Below are 18895 nucleotides of genomic sequence, written 5' to 3' on the forward strand. Positions count from 1 at the left end.
TGATTTAGGAATTAGAACGTGTTTTTCCTTTTTATTCCTATTCCCAGAAAATTATACCAGTGGGAATAAAATGAGAGAGGGCAGTTTGGACTGTTCCTCAGTGAAGAACAGGGGTTCGTACTCATCAGGTGGATGTATGGGCTCAGCCTGTATATGGGGGCACCTGTTCAGATTAAATCTCATGTTGTCGTATGACAGCAATGTCATGACTGCCTTTGTCCCCTTGTGAGCTTTGTATCATGTAGAGTGGAGATAGCTCACACCCTTATTTAACTGGCCATTTTTATTTTCAGATGCTGCTGCTGTGAAGTGTATGTGTACTTGTATATTGTTAAAAATTTAACATATAAATTATTACTTTGGTAAGAGTTAAAAAAAAAAAGTATATGGTATAAAAAGACAAATCACACCGTCTAAGTGCTGCCACTTCCTAGTGAAATGATCTTGGGCAAAGTTACTTGCTGTGTGTCAGTTTTCCTCATCAATAAAATGGGTACCAAAGTAGTACCTGCCCATATTGTGAGGATTGTAAAGATTACATACAATAATAAATAATATGGAAAAGGCAATTGAAATGTTTTCTGGTATATGGAAAACAGGCAATAATTATCTCTTTTGATGGTGATGGTATTGATAACAATAATGATACCTAGAAAGGCCTGTAACCAAAAATCAGTAGTCCTTCCTTCTTTACCCCATCCCATGTTTTAGAAACAACCACTTTTAAATCCTCTAGCTATTTCTTTTATCTCCAAATTTGAAAAAATTACATTTTCTTAATTTGCATCACCCCCTCAACCTCGACTATGTTAAGCCTCTTTATTGACTTTCTCTTTTAGAAGATCAGATCAGGTTTTTAGTTTTTTCTAGAGACAGAATCTCACTGTGTTGCCCAGGCTGGAGTGCAGTGGCTATTCACAGACATCATCATAGTGCATCCTTGAACTCCTGGCCTCAAGCACTCCTCCTGCCTCATCCTTCAGAGTAGATAGGGCTACAGGCATATGCCACCATTCCCAGCTTGAAGATTAGGGTTTTTTTGTTTGTTTGTTTTTTGAGACTGAGTCTTGCTCTGTCACCCAGGCTGGAGTGCAGTGGCGTACTCTTGGCCCACTATCTCTGCCTCCTGGGTTCAGAGTTTCACCATGTTGACCAGGCTGCTCTCGAACTCCTAACCTCAAGTGATCCGCCTACTTTGGCCTCCCAAAGTGCTAGGATTTACAGCCTTGAGCCACTGCACCCGGCCGAAGATAAGGTTTTAAGTGACACCTCCTGCTTCCCTACACTTTTCTTCATCTTCTGACGCAATTATATCAAGTTTTGGTTAAATAGACATTTAGTGTTAACATAATGATCATATGAACATTTAACTGCTAATCTGAGTTGAAAAAGTTGGGGGAAATATTGTTTGTTGATTTTAATTATGAGTGAAGTTAAAGGTTGTCATGTGGTTGTAGCTTATTTAGGTTTATTTTATGACTTGCTCATTTTTCTCCTCAGATACTCAATTTTACCTTATTGGTTTGTACAAGCAGTCTGGACTCAGAAAGTATTGGTGGAGGTTGAACTTCTTGAAGAAACATTGAGCTTTTGCTGGGCGTGGTGGCTCACGCCTGTAATCCTAGCACTTTGGGAGGCCAGTGCAGGAGGACTGCTTGAGGCCAGGAGTTTGAGACCAGCCTGGCCAACATGGTGAAAACCCATCTCTACTAAAAATACAAAAATGAGCCGGGTATGTTGACGTGTATCTGTAGTCCCAGCTACTTGGGAGGCTGAGGCAGGAGAATCGCTTGAATCCGCTGAGGCGGAGGTTGTAGTGAGCTGAGATCGTGCCACTGCACTCCGGCCTGGATGACAGAGCGAGACTCTTGTCTCCAAAAAAAAAACCAAAAAACCAAAACACACACACCAAAAAAAAACACCTGAGCTTTACATCCATAGATGAGGAGTTTGGAGTAGAAATAGATGACCTCTTATCTGTGTCAGCTTTTGATACTATCTGCCTTTCATGTGTTTATTCTTCTTAGGTTGTCATCTTAGCTAAGGCTTTCTACCCATAGAAATAAGCCCACCATATTTCAGAAAACGTGGTGGGTCATAGGAAAGCACTCAGATGGGACAACCTAGTTGGATTTGGTACAAAATGAGCCAGATGTGGGAAAAGGCAAATTAACATGATTATGAAAAGTAAGAATGGTGGAGCTGGGTGCGGTGGCTCAGGCCTGTAATCCCAGTTTGGGAGGCTGAGGTGAGAGGGTTGCTTGAGGCCTGGAGTTTGAGACCAGCTTGGGCAACAAAGTGAAACCCCATTTTTAAAAAAAGATAGTAGGGAAGAGCAGAGGTTTCTTGAAAGTGCACTCAACAAAAGGATTAGGCTGATCTGATAGTTGGCATGTCAGTATTGATACAGTTTTCCTTGGTACAGTCTACCCAGAGTGGGGGAAGGGGCAGAGCATAAGGATAGAGGGGGGAGTTGTGGTTTTGTGGATGTCAGGTGTTTACCACCAAACCAGATGGAGGTGGTCAGGTGGTGGAGAGCTTCTGCTCTGAGAACCTGACCGAGAAGCAAAACATTGTCTCTGCGTAGTGCTTGGCACAGCCGTGGGCTCTGATCTGGGAAAGAGTGGACTCGGGACCAAAGCAGATTTCTCTGTGGGGCTGTAGTTAATGAAACTGTCCTGAAGCCAGCCTGGTCTAGGGTATTCTGGCCTCTTAAGATTGAGAGGGATGGTGGGCAGGGCAGTGGGCCAGAGGTGAAGTGAGATGAGGAAGGCCAAGCCCTTTTCTCCTGAGGAAGCCAGTGCTAGGGCACCAATTATAGTTTTACACAATGCCAGCTTCCAGCCTGCATAGAGAAACATGAAATTTCTGCTTAAAACGGAGTTCCTTTTTCCATTTTTGGCTCTAAACTTTTTGTGTTGGGAGTTAGGAACCAATTTTGGAGAGCGATTGTAGTGAGGGAATCTGGAAAACCTGTGAAAATGGAAAAGCTCGTTTTAGACAGGAAAAATCTGTCTCTTGGAATGAGTAGCAGAGGGTTTTCTTGCTCAAGGTAGTTTTCCTTTCTGTTCTTGGTGTGGTGCCTGACTCCGCATTTTTCACCCAGCTCTTAAACAGGTTTTGCTGAGTAGCTGCAGGCAAGTCATCTTCTCTGTAAATTAGATGTAGTTAATAACACCTGTTACTCAGAGAGTGACTGGATTAACAGGTAAGAGTTTGGACTGGAGTGACCCAGAAATGGTATGAAATAGTGAGAAGAACCTGAGATCACTAGATGTCCCAGAGAAGACACCTTCCTTAGATCTCAGTTGAGGAGACTGAACTAAACAGCCTTTGTTCATTTAAAAAATTTTTTTTTAATTTTTATTTATTTTGAGACAGAATTTTGCTCTTGTTGCCCAGGCTGGAGTGCGTGTTGCGATCTTGGCTCACCACAACCTCCACCTCCTGGGTTCAAGCGATTCTCCTGCCTCAGCCTCCTGAGAAGCTGGGATTACAGGCATGCGCCACCACACCTGGCTAATTTTGTATTTTAAGTAGAGATGGGGTTTCTCCATGTTGGTCAGGCTGGTCTCAAACTCCCGATCTCAGGTGATCCATCTGCCTCAGCCTCTCAAAGTCCTGGGATTTTAGGCGTGAGCCACCGCACCTAGCCTTATTTTTTAATTTTTAAATTTTTCTTAGAGACAAGGTCTCGCTCTGTTGCTCAGGGTGGAGTGCAGTGGCGTGATCACAGCTCTCTGCAGCCTTGAACTCCTGGGCTGAAACCATCCTCCTGCCTCAACCTCCCAAGTAGCTGGGCCTGCAGTTGCACATGCCACCACATGTGACTAATTTAAAAAAAATTTTTTTTTTTTTTTTTGAGACAGAGTCTGGCTCTGTCACTCAGGCTGGAGTGCAGTGGTGCAATCTCGGCTCCCTGCAAGCCCCACCTCCTGGGTTCACGCCATTCTCCTGCCTCAGCCTCCCAAGTCGCTGGGACTACAGGTGCCCACCACCATGCCCGGCTGATTTTTTTTTTTTTTTGTATTTTTAGTAGAGATGGGGTTTCACTGTCTTAGCCAGGATGGTCTCGATCTCCTGACCTCGTGATCCGCCCGCCTTGGCCTCCCAAAGTGCTGGGATTACAAGCGTAAGCCACCGCGACCGTCCTTCAATTTTTTTTTTGTAGAGATTGGGTCTCGCTATGTTGCTTGGACTCCTGGGCTTAAGCAATCCTCCCACTTTGCTCTCCCAGTGCTGGGATTACAGGCGTGAGCCATTGCACCCAGCCTAATCAGCCTGTGAAGTCCCTTCCAGGTCACACAGGGTGAATCTCGGGAAGGCAGACTGGAGATTCTGCTCCTTCTGTTATCTCTGTCTCATCTTTAGAGCTGGTCCAGTGCACCTGGGTGTCTCTGAGATCATGCGCCCCCAGGGGCAGCAGTAGTGAGAAAGACGGTTGTGAAAGGCGCATTGTCATGATAGTTTTTCTTTCTGTGGTTTATCCTTATTTCCTGGCTTCGCCCACAAACACAGATTCTCAGCCTCTTTCTTGCCTTTGTCTTATTTTCTTTTGAAAATTTATTTGGAAGCCCTCATTTTGTGCCCATGTTTTTTTTTCCTGGATCTGGATGTGGTTCATAGGAGTGACCTCAGCCCAACATGAGTACCTTGTGTCGATAGTCTGGCTAATTTAACATTCTGAAAGACCTCCTTATAGCCTAATAAGAATCAAAGTCAAGCTGGTAAAGCTACTGTTGCTACTCTGTGCGTGCTGCTCCCTCGCCCCTGCAATATTTATTAAAATATTACCCTCTCAGAGCCCAAGGCTTGAAGCTGCTTATGGATTTTTTTTCTTCTAAAAAAAAAAAAGAAAAAAAACCAGGATATATGTGCAGAATGTGCAGGTTTGTTATATAGGTATACGTGTGCCATGGTGGTTTGCTGCACCTATTGACTCGTCCTCTAAGTTCCCTCCCCTCCCACCCCCAACAGGCTCTGGTGTGTGTTCCCCTCCCTGTGTCCATGGGTTCTCATTGTTTAACTTGGCACCTACGAGTGAGAACACGCGGTATTTGGATTTCTGTTCCTGTGTTAGTTTACTGAGGATGATGGATTTCTGTTCCTGTGTTAGTTTACTGAGGATGATGGCTTCCAGCTTCACCCATGTCCCTGCAAAGGACATTATCTCATTCCTTTTTATGGCTGCATAGTATTTCATGGTGTATATGTAACACGTTTTCTTTATCCAGTCTATCATTGATGGGCATCTGGGTTGGTTCCAGGTCTTTGCTATTGTAAATAGTGCTGCACTACACATATGTGTACATGTGTCTATAGTAGAATGATTTATATTCCTTTGGGTATATGCACTGTAATGGGATTGCTGGGTCAAATGGTATTTCTGGTTCAAGATCCTTGAAGAATCACCATACTGTCTTCCACAATGGTTGAACTAATTACAACAAAAGCCAAAATTGATAAGTGGGATCTAATTAAACTAAAGAGCTTCTGCACAGCAAAAGAAACTATCATCAGAATGAACAGGCAGCCTACAGAATGGGAGAAAATTTTTGCAATCCACCCATCTGACAAAGGTCTAACATAGAATTTATAAGGAACTTAAACAAATTTACAAGAAGAAAGCAACCCCATCAAAAAGTGGAGAAAGGATATGAACAGACACTTCTTGAAAGAAGACATTTATGTGGCCAACAAACATGAGAAAAAGCTCAACATCACTGATCATCAGAGAAATGCAAATCAAAACCACAGTGAGATACCACCTCACACCAGTCAGAATGGCGATTATTAAAAAGTCAGCAGACAGTGGATGCTGGCGAGACTGCGGAGAAGTGGGAATGCTTTTACACTGTTGGTAGGAATGTAAATTAGTGCTTATGGTTTTTAAAAGGCTTCCAGAGCAGGGGACCCATATATTTAGTCCCATAGAACACATCTCTTAACCTACCTCTTAGCATTTCATCTATCCTTCCTTATATAAGTTATTTCTCCTGGAGTTGGGACAGGAGGTGGCTTGTTATTTGGGTAGAAAGGAGAAAGAATGGGTGGGTATGTGGACAAACGGCGTGGGGAAATAGATGGCATGGGAAGTGTTGCCACAGCGCTCTGGAAACTACTTGGGTATTATGATTAATGGATAGTCAAACATCTCTCAACTATTAAAGAGTGGTCTTCCCTTAAAGGTTATTGTTCCCAAGGTTATCCCTCTCTTGGTGCCCTGGCTCTGGTTTCTTTTCTTCTAAGTTGCCCCTTTGATTACTTGTCATGTGAATATCAAGGCCTGATCCTTCTTCTGTGTGAGTTCCAAGGGGCCGCCTTCCCGTGGAGTTTTGCAGAATCATATGTGTCATAGAGAACAGGTTTTAATATTGGGCTGCTGTTAGGCTTTAGGGCTAGTGCCGAGAGGCCCCAGAAAGAGCCCAACCTACTGATGAGGCCCTTCCCAAATCTAATCAGAGATGGGGGAAAATTTGGGTGCTGGGAAGAGCAGATCACCTCAGTGATTTTAATGCCCACCTTTATTTGCAAAGTGAAAGGATAAATATATTTCCCTATTGCATTTCCTGCCCTTCACTTGTCAGGCATATTTGATATATTTTTTTGTTTTCATTTTTAAAAAATGCCATAAAAACCATGTCAAATATGCCAAATATTTATTTTTTAAAAAGTAGGCCAAGTATTATATCTTTCTGCTAAATCTAGTGGATTCTCTCTCGCCTACCCCCTCTCCAAACAGGTGTTTGCAGAAAGGCTTTTTTTTTTTTTTTTTTTTTTTCTTTTCCCAGAAAGGATCTTTACCCAGAAAGGAATTTTAAACCTCAGAGTTGTTCTGCTTCACATCAGTGCTTTCCTCACTGAATGTCATCCTTAGCCAGAATGTATTTCATAGAGTGTTCCTCCTCTTTACACTTTCCATCCTTTGATGCCTTCTGACCCATGAAAATGATGAAAAGTGGCTGGGCGCGGTGGCTCAAGCCTGTAATCCCAGCACTTTGGGAGGCCGAGACGGGCGGATCACGAAGTCAGGAGATCGAGACCATCCCGGCTAACACGGTGAAACCCCGTCTCTACTAAAAAATACAAAAAACTAGCTGGGCGCGGTGTCGGGCGCCTGTAGTCCCAGTTACTCGGAAGGTTGAGGCAGGAGAATGGCGTGAACCCGGGAGGCGGAGCTTGCAGTGAGCTGAGATCTGGCCACTGCACTCCAGCCTGGGCGACAGAGCGAGACTCTGTCTCAAAAAAAAAAAAAAGAAAAGAAAATGATGAAAAGTATTTGTTTCGGGCCCCTAGTATTACCAGGTTTAGGCACTATTGCTATCCTGCATCTTTTTCATTCTTATCTCTGTGCTGTAATTCTATCTTCCCTTCTTGAGTATTTCACAACTGGAGACAAGTGAGTTTCTTCCCTAGAACTCTTAACTTACCCTAAGTATAAAGATCTGGGTAGACACTCAAGGGCTTTTGGAATGTCCACTCATGGGAGCAGCTGTATTTTGTTACTAGAATGTAAAGACCTCATCTTTCAAAATTTCTTTCTTAACAGTTTTAGATTCTTGGATGCTGAACGTTCACCAGTTCTTTCAACTAGATCTGTGTAGTCAGAATTCCATGCTCTTTGGGAAGTCTGAGAAAGTTTAGGTGCCATTCCTACCTCCTCTCATTTTGGGGTTCAGATTGTGAGTCCGAATGCCTGTTGAGACTTTCTGAGAGCATAGGAAGCACTGGAGCAGTGGGCTCTGGAGTGGCTTCACCAGGCACCTCAGAGCACAGTAGCAGGCTGAGAATGTCTGTGTGACCCCACACAAAAAGACTGTCTGGGAGTTGGAAACCGCTCCTCCCCGTGTGTTGCTTCCTGCTGCTGGACGTGTGTCGCCACAGTAGGAGGGGGGATGGAGAACAAATTATGTCTGCTCCTTGGATATTAGTTAACCTCCTTCAGATGATTCTCAGGTGTCCCATGGGGAAGTAAACTGATTTCCCGGGTTTTGCTGTAGGACCTGATTAGTCACATACTGCAGAGAACCAACGTGTAGCATAAGGCGCCATTGCCAGCCTGACCAGTGTAGTAGGAAACTGGGTCCCACTTCCGCAGCCCCCAGCCCTGTCTTCTAGAGTTAGACTGTGCATTGCTCACTAGGCTTCCTTTTTTAAAAATAAATAAATAAATATGTCTTTTGGATCTCTTTAGATTAGAAAAAATCTGTATTTGACTTTCCTATGTTTGTCCTGATTTCATTCAGTCCTTCACTCCGAAGCAGCTCCCCAACCCTCCCCACTTAGCTCCTATCTTACTTCACCGTATCTTTTCTAGTCCTTAAATACTACCTTCCATGCCTTGTTCTGGTCCTCGAAATCTTTCCTTTATTCTCCTGTTTTTCCTACCAATCCCCAACTCGAACAGAACCCTACTGTAGGAGAACATAACTGAGAAGAATTTAACTGGGTTTGAATAATTAAATAAATTCCCGTATGAAGGTATAATAAATAATTTTCTAGATACTTTGTACACATGACACTGAAAAGAGAGGGATAGATTCTATAAAGTAGCTCACTGGGGGAAAATTACCATTGCTACATTTTCAGCCTTAAATTGTAAGGAGTGCAGATGGTTAGCCAGCCTGTGTTTCTCCCACCCACCTTCGTTTTAAACTGTCCTACCCTAGAGAGATGGATGCTTATAAAGTAAATGAAAAAGACTTTACCTTTAGAATGACATAGATTGTGATTGACAGGTCCAGGTAGCTCTTAGTATGTGAAGGGGAATAACAATGTGTTAGGCTTTCTTAATTCATTCCATAAACACCTATTCCTAGTTCTTGTCTGAATCTCCATTTATTTTGCAGCAAAGATGTCCCCAAATAAGATGGTTATATATAGCAACAGATTCTACTTCCTCACATCTTGTTTCAGGACAGCTCACTCAGTTTTTTTAACACATTTCAGTGGGCCCAGAATCCATCGTGGCAGGAAGTCAAACTGTTTTTACATGTATATTCGGTCACTTCCCAGTTTTTTCATTTTTTTTTTTCTTGCAAGCTCTTTCTGTCCGGGCTGAGACCCACATACATCTCAGCCAGCTGAGTTGGACATTCCCGGGTTTCTGTTGGTGTCTGAACATGTGCAGAGCAGAAGAGTATGTGCTACTTGAATCTTGCTGTGCGTGAGCTGCTGGAAGTTGCTGTGTCTGACTGGTGTGTAGAAGCTGGGGCTACTGTGATGGGGAACATGAATGTTCGAGGAGTACAGGTGGATGTGGGGTGGGGACGAGAGCTTGTGCATCGTTACAGAGCCAGCCTGGCCCTTTGGAGACTTGGAACCGCGTTTCCGTGTCCTGGCCAGTGTGAACCCTTGGGAAAAGTTGCAGAGTAGAGAAATCCAAATACACTGAATCTGTTCTCTGCTTGGCCTTTTTACACCCTGGTGCAAATTGACTAACCTGTGGTTTTTGATAATCTCTGTCCAGTGGTTGGGAATCTGTCCTGTCTATAGCATCTGAGTGTTGTGAGAATAAAATGTGAAAGTAAGTATGAAAATATTTATAAACCATAAAGAACTCCCCCATGATAAAGTGATGTGTGTCTTCCAGTGTAGGTTTTATCTTTTCTTTATCTGTATATATAAAAAACATTTATTACATATTATAAGATACATATGTCTGCACTTAGATGATAAAACTAAGGCCCAGAAATGAAAGTATCTTCCCAAGCTCACACAACTAATCAATGGCATAGTCAGTGCTTGAATATTCTCTTTGAATTCTGATATCTAGTAAGTTCATTGGGGCCCATTGAAGCAGTAGCCAAATTATGGTACTAAGTACTATCTGATACATTAATTTATTCAGCAAACATTAAGTGCCTGTTGTATGTATCCCCAGTTCCTGGTATTTTGGGTGTTAGGTGAATTTTGTTTGTCATTAAAATTTCCTCCCCCCACCCCCACCTCACAAGTAACTTGTAATGAGCTTCAGAGGCATTTAGCTTTTAAAAAAAAAATCTTCATCCCTCCTTTTAACCACACTGCCCTTGGTTCTTACACTACCCTTGGTTCTTAGTCTAAAAATTTAGTTGACATTCCTGTGTGTTTTTATCTTGCAGTTGGTCGGAGGGTTATTTATTAGGAACAGAGATTTCGTATGATTTCAGTAAGTGAACCAGGAGTTGTGATACATGATTATATTAAATTGCTTATGGTTAGTTTTTCAGAAGGTGATTTAATTGTTAACCTTCCTAAGTCTTCAGTCTTCGGCTTATCCAGTGGGAGCTGGAAAGCTTTAATAGGTAAGTTTATTGGAACACACTTCCAGAGTCAAATGTCACTCTTGGCAGCTGCAGATGTCAACTGGGACAAGTATTCAGAGCCTGAGAATTAAGGATATATGTTAAATATGGCCCTCATAGGCGGCCACAGGTTTTTTTTTTTTTGCAAACATGTTGACATAGATGAGGCCCAGAAGACAGGCATACATGTGTCTTGCCTTCATTCTCTGCAGAGAGAATGTTTTTAGGGGCTTGGGAAAGTATTTCAACTCCAAGAGAGGACTCATAGTTACTAGAATCTTCACATCTGCTTTCTCAAGTGATCTTGAGTCAACCACAGTCTTGTGGGGTAGATGGTATTATTCACCCCTCCTTTGTTACCTATTAACATGACAAAACTAAGACTCAGAGAGGAAGTGCCTTCCCCCAGCACATGCAGGTAGTCAGTGGCACATCCAGTACTTGAACCCTTTTCTCTCTGAATCATGCTTTGTACTAAGCTGATCAGGGTCCACTGTAGCAGTAGGTGACTTACGGTACTAAGTTCCATCTGATACATTAATTTATTCAGCCAACATTGAGTGTCTGTTGTATTGCTAGTACTTGGCATTGCAAAGATGAGTAAGGCAGTAGACAGATAACTGACATAACCCATGACAGTGCAGTTGCGTAAGTGGCATGATACGGAGTGCAGAGTACTGTGGGGATACCCATGAGGGAGCCACAATTGCCTAGGGTGGGGAGTTGGAGGAGGCAGATGACAGGAGGTAATGACTGAGCTGGAGTTGGAGGGATGAGCAGGAGTTAGGCAGATTGCAAAGGGGTGTGCAGGCACACGCAGGGTGGCATTTGCAGACAGAATCGGAGGGCTTGGAACAGCAGTGTGCGCTCACACCCGGTACGTAGCAGGAGCGAGAGGCAGGAACAGCAGTTTGAGGCCAGCTTGACAGCCCTGGGTGTGAAGCGAAGCATTTGAATGATGTCCCATTACCACTGTATACCACATGTCCTTCCCCTGCAGCTCTGGCTGACATCTGTCATTCCACCCTACTCCTGCTGGCCTTACTTTCTCCCTTTTACCTCTCTCAACGTTTGCTTTAGGCTGTCAGTGTTTACTGCACCCCATAAAAGGTTAGATCCTCCCAGCAGGACAGATCTGACTACTAGGAGAGACTGTGTCTGCTGGGGGGATTGAGAGAATTGGTACAGAAGGAGTTTTGTGGATCATGACATCTAGAATTAGCACTCTGGGAAAGAGGGAGTAAGCATGGTAGTAGGATTGGAGAAAGGTGTTTTTCCTTTCAGACCATTACAAAAACTCATGAGTTCAGGATATATCAGATGTGTGAATAAGGCGGATGTTTGAAGACCCCTTTAGCATGTAGTGAGTTTATAGCCACTGTGCAAGATGCTCCTTAGAGATTGATAGTTCATGCACTTTTATCCCGAGGTGCGAGGTCCTAGACCTCTGTCATAGTGGAGAGAGTAGAGGCTCAGAGAGGTTAAATAACCTGCCTGAAGTTGCTCAGCCAGTAAGGTATGGAACCAAGGATTCGCATGTGGGGCGGCCAGCCTCTTCCTCCATACCCCGTGCCTCCTATGTGTGTAGGTGGGTCTGTCAGTACCACCCTGGGTGTTCCACAGAATGGCTGTGGTTCCCAGTCCGCCCCACTGGGAGCCTCGCCTACAATAGCACGATTTGCTGACAGGTGAACAAACAAGCAGCCAGCTGCTCTGATAGGCCTGGGAACTTGTCCCTGGAGAGAATGCCCAAGTCCAGAAAGGTTATGCCGGGTCATGAAGCAGAAATGTCTGGACATGTCACACAGTCTGCTGAGCCAGCAGTGCCTACTTCATAGCCCTTTCTGTAGGACCCCTGTGTTGACTCCCTGCCTGGTACTTATCCCTTAGCCCAGGAGAGGCCCCGTGGGAGGAGGGAGAGTTGCAGCGACTTCTGGACTCCTGGACTCTGGGAACTTCCCCTTCCCAGTCTCTGAGAAGATGTTCACAGTGACCTGGCCAGGGTCATTGCAAGAAAGAAGATGGAATGCTGATGGGGCAAGGGTGACGGGGAAGCCAGGTATTCCAACTGTGTTCAAAGCAGTGACAATTACTGTGGGAGTGGGTTCTGTTTTATATATTCATCATTCTGAGGCCTTCAGGGACTGTTTTGTTAGCTACATGACTGTTGAAAGGACTGCGTAAACCAGGAATCAAATTCTGTAGATTGGCATCTGCTGGATAAATAATCTGCTGGGATTGCTACAACATGTTTAATAACCGTGTTTTGAAGAATGAAAAAGATAAGACAGTTCACTGAGTTGCAACGTTTATGACACAGGGAATGGAGGACTGTAATTAAATCTACATAAAAAGGCCATGTTTTCCAAGTGTACTTTGAACTTCTTGGGGCAGGTGTTCTGAGTGGGTGCATCATCTCATATTTCCCGGCAGAGGAGGCTGCTGGCAACCTGGGAATGGAGGTTAACAACGTTTGTTACCCCTGAAGTTTCTGGATGTCTAGAGGAGGACCCCCTGCCCCCGCCCCAGTCCAGAGCTGTTGTCTCCTTCCTGTGTTGGAGACTTGCTGCCGGTCCTCCACTGATGTCTGAGTTGGTTAACCTTAACTGAACCCCTTAACTTTCCTTGTTATATGTATTCCAGCTGTCAGTGAAGTGACATTCTGCCCTCTGGACCCAGATCCCTGAACCCTCTCCTGCATTTCAGACCTAAATAGCACCCTGTCAGAAAGATCAGTGGGGCCGGGCACCGTGGCTCACGTCTGTAATCCTAGCACTTTGGGAGGCCAAGGCGGGTGGATCAGCTGAGCCCAGGAATTTGAGAACATCCTAGGCAACATGGTAAAACTCTTATCTGTACAAAAAAACCACAAAAAATTAGCAGGGTGTGGTGGTGCACGCCTGTGGTCCTAGCTACTGGGCAGGGAGGAGTGGGGAGAAGCTGAGGTAGAAGAGAATGACTTGAGCCCAGGAGTTGAAGGCTGAAGTAAGTCATGAGTGAGACCTGTCTCAAAAAAGATCAATGGGTTGGAAGTGAAAGTCTCTTCCCAAACTCAACCCTGGGTAAGAAGCTCTTGCCTTCTCTGGCCCTCCCCTGTTCACCTTGTCCACCCTGCCTTGCCCATCACAGCAGGCCTCCCGTTCCACTGCAGTACCCCTCCCCACTAGTCTCCGTGTGCAGGACCAGTCTTTACTCTTCTTTGGGTTGCTGTTTGCGTCAGGGCTCACAGCTTTGAAGGAGGCTCAAGCAAGCATCCTATTTTGCTATAGTCCAGACCGCTGGACGTTGATAAGTCCCCGCCTTAACTCTGTGCACACAGTTGCACTGCGGGGCTGATTCAGGATGCCCAGCCTGTGTCCCACTGCTTGTTTTCAGGCTGTGTTGGTCACACCTGCCTGCTGCCTTTCAGGATCACCTTCTTAGTTCTTTGTATCCACCTTTGTCCCTGCTCTCCACAGCCTTGTCTTGAAGGCCACATGCCACACCTTTGAAGCTGCCCTCTTCCTGTTGAAGCCTTCCTTGCTTTTCCATTTGCTTTTCTACTGTTGACAAAAGTAGAGGGGATTATGACCTAGGGTTATAATTCATCTCCCTGCAGTTGTGCATGATGTTTGTGTGGAGTGAATTCTTTTTTTTTTTTGAGACAGGGTCCCACTTTTTTAGACAGGAGTGCAGTGGTGCAATCGCAGCTCACTGCAGCTTTGACCTCCCAGGCTCAGGTGATTCTCCCACCTCAGCCTCCCAAGTAGCTGGGACTACAGGTGCACACCACTGCACCTAGCTAATTTTTTGTATTTTTAGTAGAGACAGGGTTTCAACATGTTGGTCAGGCTGGTCTGGAACTCCTGAGCTCAAGTGATTCATACATCTCAGCCTCCTGAAGTTCTGGGATTACAGGTGTGAGCCACAGCGCCCCGCCCCAGAGTGAATTCTTAACCTTATCTCACATCTGTTTGCTATTCTTGACTCCTTTGTTTCTGTTATAATCTTTAGAGCTGTGGTGGTCAACTCCAAGAGAGTAGGGACCAAGTCTACATGATTTGTGATACTTTATTGGGAGGAAGTATAATACTTGAAACTGCTTTGTTGAGAAAAAGAAAAGAAAGCATCTGTCCAGTCTGCTATAATAAAATAGCTTGGACTGGGTAATTTATAAACAACAGGAATTTATAGCTCACAATTCTGGAGTCTATGAAGCCCAAGTTCAAGGCACCAGTAGATTCAGTGTCTGGTGGGGGCCCATTCTCTGCTTCATAGTTAGTGCCTTTTATGGTCCTCACATGGTGGAAAGGGCAAAAGGGCTCCCCCAAGTCTCTTTTAAAAGGGCGCTAATTCCATTCATGAGGGCCCAGCCTTCATGATCTAATCATCCCCCAGAGGTCCCACCTCTTAACGCTATTGTTTTGTGGATTAAGTTTCAACACGGGCATTTTAGGGGGACACAGGCATGGCAACCTTAGCAGCAACTTGTCATATAGTTTGTATCCTAAAAACAGTAAAACTCAATAGCTCTGGTTTCTTGAGTGTTTATTACATGCCTACTAAGATAGACATTCCCTACCTGGCCATTTTACAGATGAAGGAACTCAGGTTAAAGGAGGGTAACAACCTTGCCCAAGCTCAGACAGCACATCTGGATTTAGACACCAGCTTGTGTGACTCAGGCTTATTTTTCTCTTCACCATGCCAACCCTGCCTCTAGCAAAATACATGCCGATTTCATGATACCACTTTTAATTTCAGCAAATTATGTTATCATTTACAGTTCACTGATAATTAGCTGGAAGGTCCTTGGAAGGTAGAAGGGGTTCTGATCATCATTTTTTATTCTTTCATGACTTCCACTTGAAGGTCCTTGCTTACTGAAATGAAAGCCATAAGTCCTCTCATCACCCTTGGTAGAAGGGTGCTAAATCATCCTTGCTAAATACTTGATTGAAGCTGTTAGTCATCTGGTTTGGCTCTCATCAATCTCTTTGTTCATATGCACAGTCTCTTAATCTCCGTTTTCCCTTTCTTGAGAGTACGGTAGTCTCAGATGAGAAACTTCTCTAAAGCTAATTTCTTCACCCCAGTCCTGGAGTGTCTGTTCATGCTGCATTCTAAACAAGTGAAGAGCAAAGTTGCTCTTGCTAAGGCAGCCAGGGTCAGAACAGTGCTGCTTCCAGATCAGAAAACATCCATAGGGTGTAGTCTGGCCCACTCTTGATGCAGGCACAAGGCAGAGACGAATGGAGATGACGGGAGGTCCTTTGGTGTAAAAACCTCATCTGCCTGGAGCCTCAGGGTTAGCAGTGTTTCACAGCCCGTCTGAAGTGCCAGCACTTGGGAAAACTTCAGAGAGAGATGTTTGGGAAGTATTTCAAGCACTGCTTTGTGTCCTTAAGGAACAGTGAGTGAATGGCCCGCTGCAGGCTGAGTCTGATGTCAGTTTTTGACTTCCGTATAGTAGCACATCAGGTGGCAGCTGGCTGCAGCCCAGCCCCCACTGACTTTAGGGCCAGCCAAGTGGGTTCTAGTTTCAGCCCACAGGTCTTATGTCATTGCCGAGGGACCTTTACAAGACACTTAAACCCTTAGTTTCCTCTTGTAAATGAAAATTTTAAAAAGTGCCTGACACAGAGAGAGAGGCCATCAACAAATGCTGGATACCTTCCCTTTCACTTCCCTTTTTATGGTTTTTGGAGTTTGGAAAAGAAGCTTGTTAGATTTGTGTATAGAAATAAAGAATAAATAATAGGACTTCCCTAGGTAGAAAAGAAAAACTATTTTTTTAGGGATTTTGTTAGGCATTTGCCTACTTAGAGATCATTCTGGTGGTCTGGTTCTCAGCTGTCCCCAGCCAGATGGGGAACATCGGAAACATATTATGTGCGAGCCAGTGGGTCCAGAGACAGCTATTGTGATGTCCATCAGAGGACACTGTCTTCTCCAGTGCCAGGTACCAGGTGTACTAAAGATCTACTTTGCAGATTGACCCTGATAAGGATTTATGCACTTGAGGGCTCATCTCTGGAGACACACGGAAAATTAGCAAGGCAGAGGTTTGGAGTAAAGAAGTCTGCACAGAGTGAGCAGGTTGTATGTTGGAGAACAAGCCATGTTGGCCATTTGTTGTGAATGGTGTGAGGAAAAATGCTTCAGAAATATAGGCTTTGCTGGATCTGCAAGCACCAGCATTTTTGGTGTTCTTTTTTACTTCAGTTTTAGATTAGAAGCAGTATTGTTTCCTGATTTTGTTAAGCAGATCTTCAATATTTCATCAGCAGTATGGGTTAAGTTGGCATTAGAAACTATGCTGGGAACCACCCGTTTGTCTGGGAAAATGTGTTCCCAGTATTGCACAGTGAGTGAACTTTTCGATGGCAGTGTGTTTGTAAGTTGGGGACTGCCTGTAGGGCATTTTGTAAAGAAGAGAACATTCTTTTCAAACCAAGGGCTTCTGAGAGATAAAGGGAGTTGTCATTGGAACCAGATGCTAAAAAAGCTTGCTTGAAATTAGTTTTGATTTTACCTTACTACAGTTGAGCCAAAATAACCTCCAGCAGGGTGTTCTTGCAATACAAAATATTAGCAGTAGACTCATGGAGGTCACCTAGTGGTTCCTGATTGCGAGTTTACGGACTGATTTGGTTTGTGATGAAAATTACATTCTCTGAAATTTATATAGAAAGCATGTATTATATATCACTTATATAATGTATTTGTTAAATATGGCAATCACCTTATGTGTTTTACAAAAAGTCATGTAGTTTTTTAATAGTTCCTGCCTTATTTTTTTTTTCCTTTTTTTTTTTTTTTTTAAGATGGAGTTTTGCTCTGCAATCTCGGCTCACTGTAACGTCCACCTCCTGGGTTCAAGCTATTCTCCTGCCTCAGCTTTCCAAGTAGCTGGGATTACAGGCGCCTGCCACCATACCTGGCTAATTTTTGTATTTTTAGTAGAGACAGGCTTTTGCCATGTTGCTCAGGCTGGTCTCGAACTCTTGACCTCAGGTGATTCCACCTGCCTTGGCCTCCCAAAGTGCTAGGATTACAGGCATGAGCCAACATGCCCGGCCAGGTCCTGCCTTATTTTTCAATATCCAGGTACATGATTCCACATATCAGGGTCCTAGATCTGCCACCTCTTGTGCATTCTTTGGCTTTTGTGATGGTCACACCCAGGGTGCCAAGTGAGAATAGATTTTTTAAAAATGACATTTCAGAAACAAACGTTTCATTATTTTTTATAGGTGTCAGTATATTGTGTATGGGGTTTAGGATTTCACCTCATTATGCTTCAGCCTGATTATTGGGTATATAAAAAGTAATTAGAATAGAATAGTATAAAGAAGAAAAAACTTTCATGACCCAAACCTAACCATTAACTAACAGTTAACACTGTTACAATTCTTTCTAAACTTTAAAAAATATATGTATGGAACCTATATGTATAAGTAAGGTTTTAGGTAAAAAGGTTTTGGATAAAATTGAGATTTTAGTTTTATTTAATTTTTATTTTTTAGAGACACAGTCTTACTCTTTCACTCAGGCATGATCATAGCTCACTGCAGCCCCGAACTCCTGGACTTAAGTGATCCTCCCACCTCAGCCTCCTGAGTGTCCAGGACTACAGAGGTGAGCCACCATGCCTGGCTAATTTTTATTTTTTCTACTTTTTGTAGAGATGAGGGTCTCACTGTGTTGCCCAGGTTGGTCTTGAACTCCTGACCTCAATTGATCCTCCCATCCTAGCTCCCAGAGTATTGGAATTACAGATGTTAGCCACTGTGCCTGGCCAAAATTGAGATTTTATACACACACACACACACACACACAGACACACTTTTGATAATGTATCCTGAACATCTCCTGTATTACCAAATATTATTCTCAAACATGTCCTTTGGTAGCTGTACACATCACATCATATGTGTAGCGTACTAAAACTTACAGCCCCATTATTGGTGACCATGTAGTTTGTTAATCCACTTTTGTGCAATGACGGGCATCTTCCTAAGTTAATTTTTTGTTCTTTAATTATCTCCTTAGGATAAATTCCTAGAAGTGGAATTCATTGGTTAAAAGACTAGACGTTTTTTATACTCCTGCCAAACTGGTGTGCAGAATTCTTGGTGCTTGCTGTTGGCAGCACTGTGAGTAGTTTCCCAGATGCAGTGTGTTGCAGGGGTGACAGTACTGAAAGGCCCCCCACCCCCTGCAAAGCATGGCAAGTGCAACAGCAAGATCTGCGATGGCAAACACCAGGAAGACAGTCATTCCCATCATCTTTTGACATTGCTTTTTTCCCCATTTTTTTGGGAGGACAATTGGTGTTCTTTGTCAATTCAGCCATATTTATTTCTTTTTTTTTTAAAATGTACCAAGATAGACTTCCTATATTATATTGCCTTTTTAAACGCCTTTCTCGCACAAAAATGAGAGCTACCGACAGACTGTCCATTCCGTTTCAGTAGGACGCTCTTCAAACAAAGCCAGTACCATGAGGATACAGTAAAGGAGGTCTGAAATGAGCATGCCCCTGATCACCAGCCAAGCACTCTGATGACAGAGCTTGGAAGCCAGGGTCTGGGGTAAGCTAACTGGGATAACCACAGTCGTTAACG

The 18895-nt window shown here is 43.8% G+C and overlaps 1 protein-coding gene across 5 annotated transcripts in view; it reads left to right on the forward strand.

The window, feature by feature from the left end:
- Window positions 1–18895, forward strand: part of LOC105492967 (uridine-cytidine kinase 2) — an 85391-nt gene that overhangs the window by 17890 nt on the left and 48606 nt on the right. Inside the window, exon 2 of one of the 5 annotated variants that reach the window (XM_071074917.1) lies at window positions 1501–1732. The exons of 3 other annotated variants lie outside the window; for them this stretch is intronic. In XM_071074917.1, coding sequence (XP_070931018.1) covers window positions 1724–1732 — 9 coding nt within the window. In that variant the 5' untranslated portion in view covers window positions 1501–1723. Of the gene's footprint in view, window positions 1–1337; window positions 1733–18895 lie in introns of those variants that run through there. One more of the 5 variants, XM_071074920.1, reaches the window with a different exon arrangement.

This window comes from Macaca nemestrina, chromosome 1, assembly GCF_043159975.1.
Source record: "Macaca nemestrina isolate mMacNem1 chromosome 1, mMacNem.hap1, whole genome shotgun sequence".
Taxonomy (NCBI): Eukaryota; Metazoa; Chordata; class Mammalia; order Primates; family Cercopithecidae; genus Macaca; species Macaca nemestrina.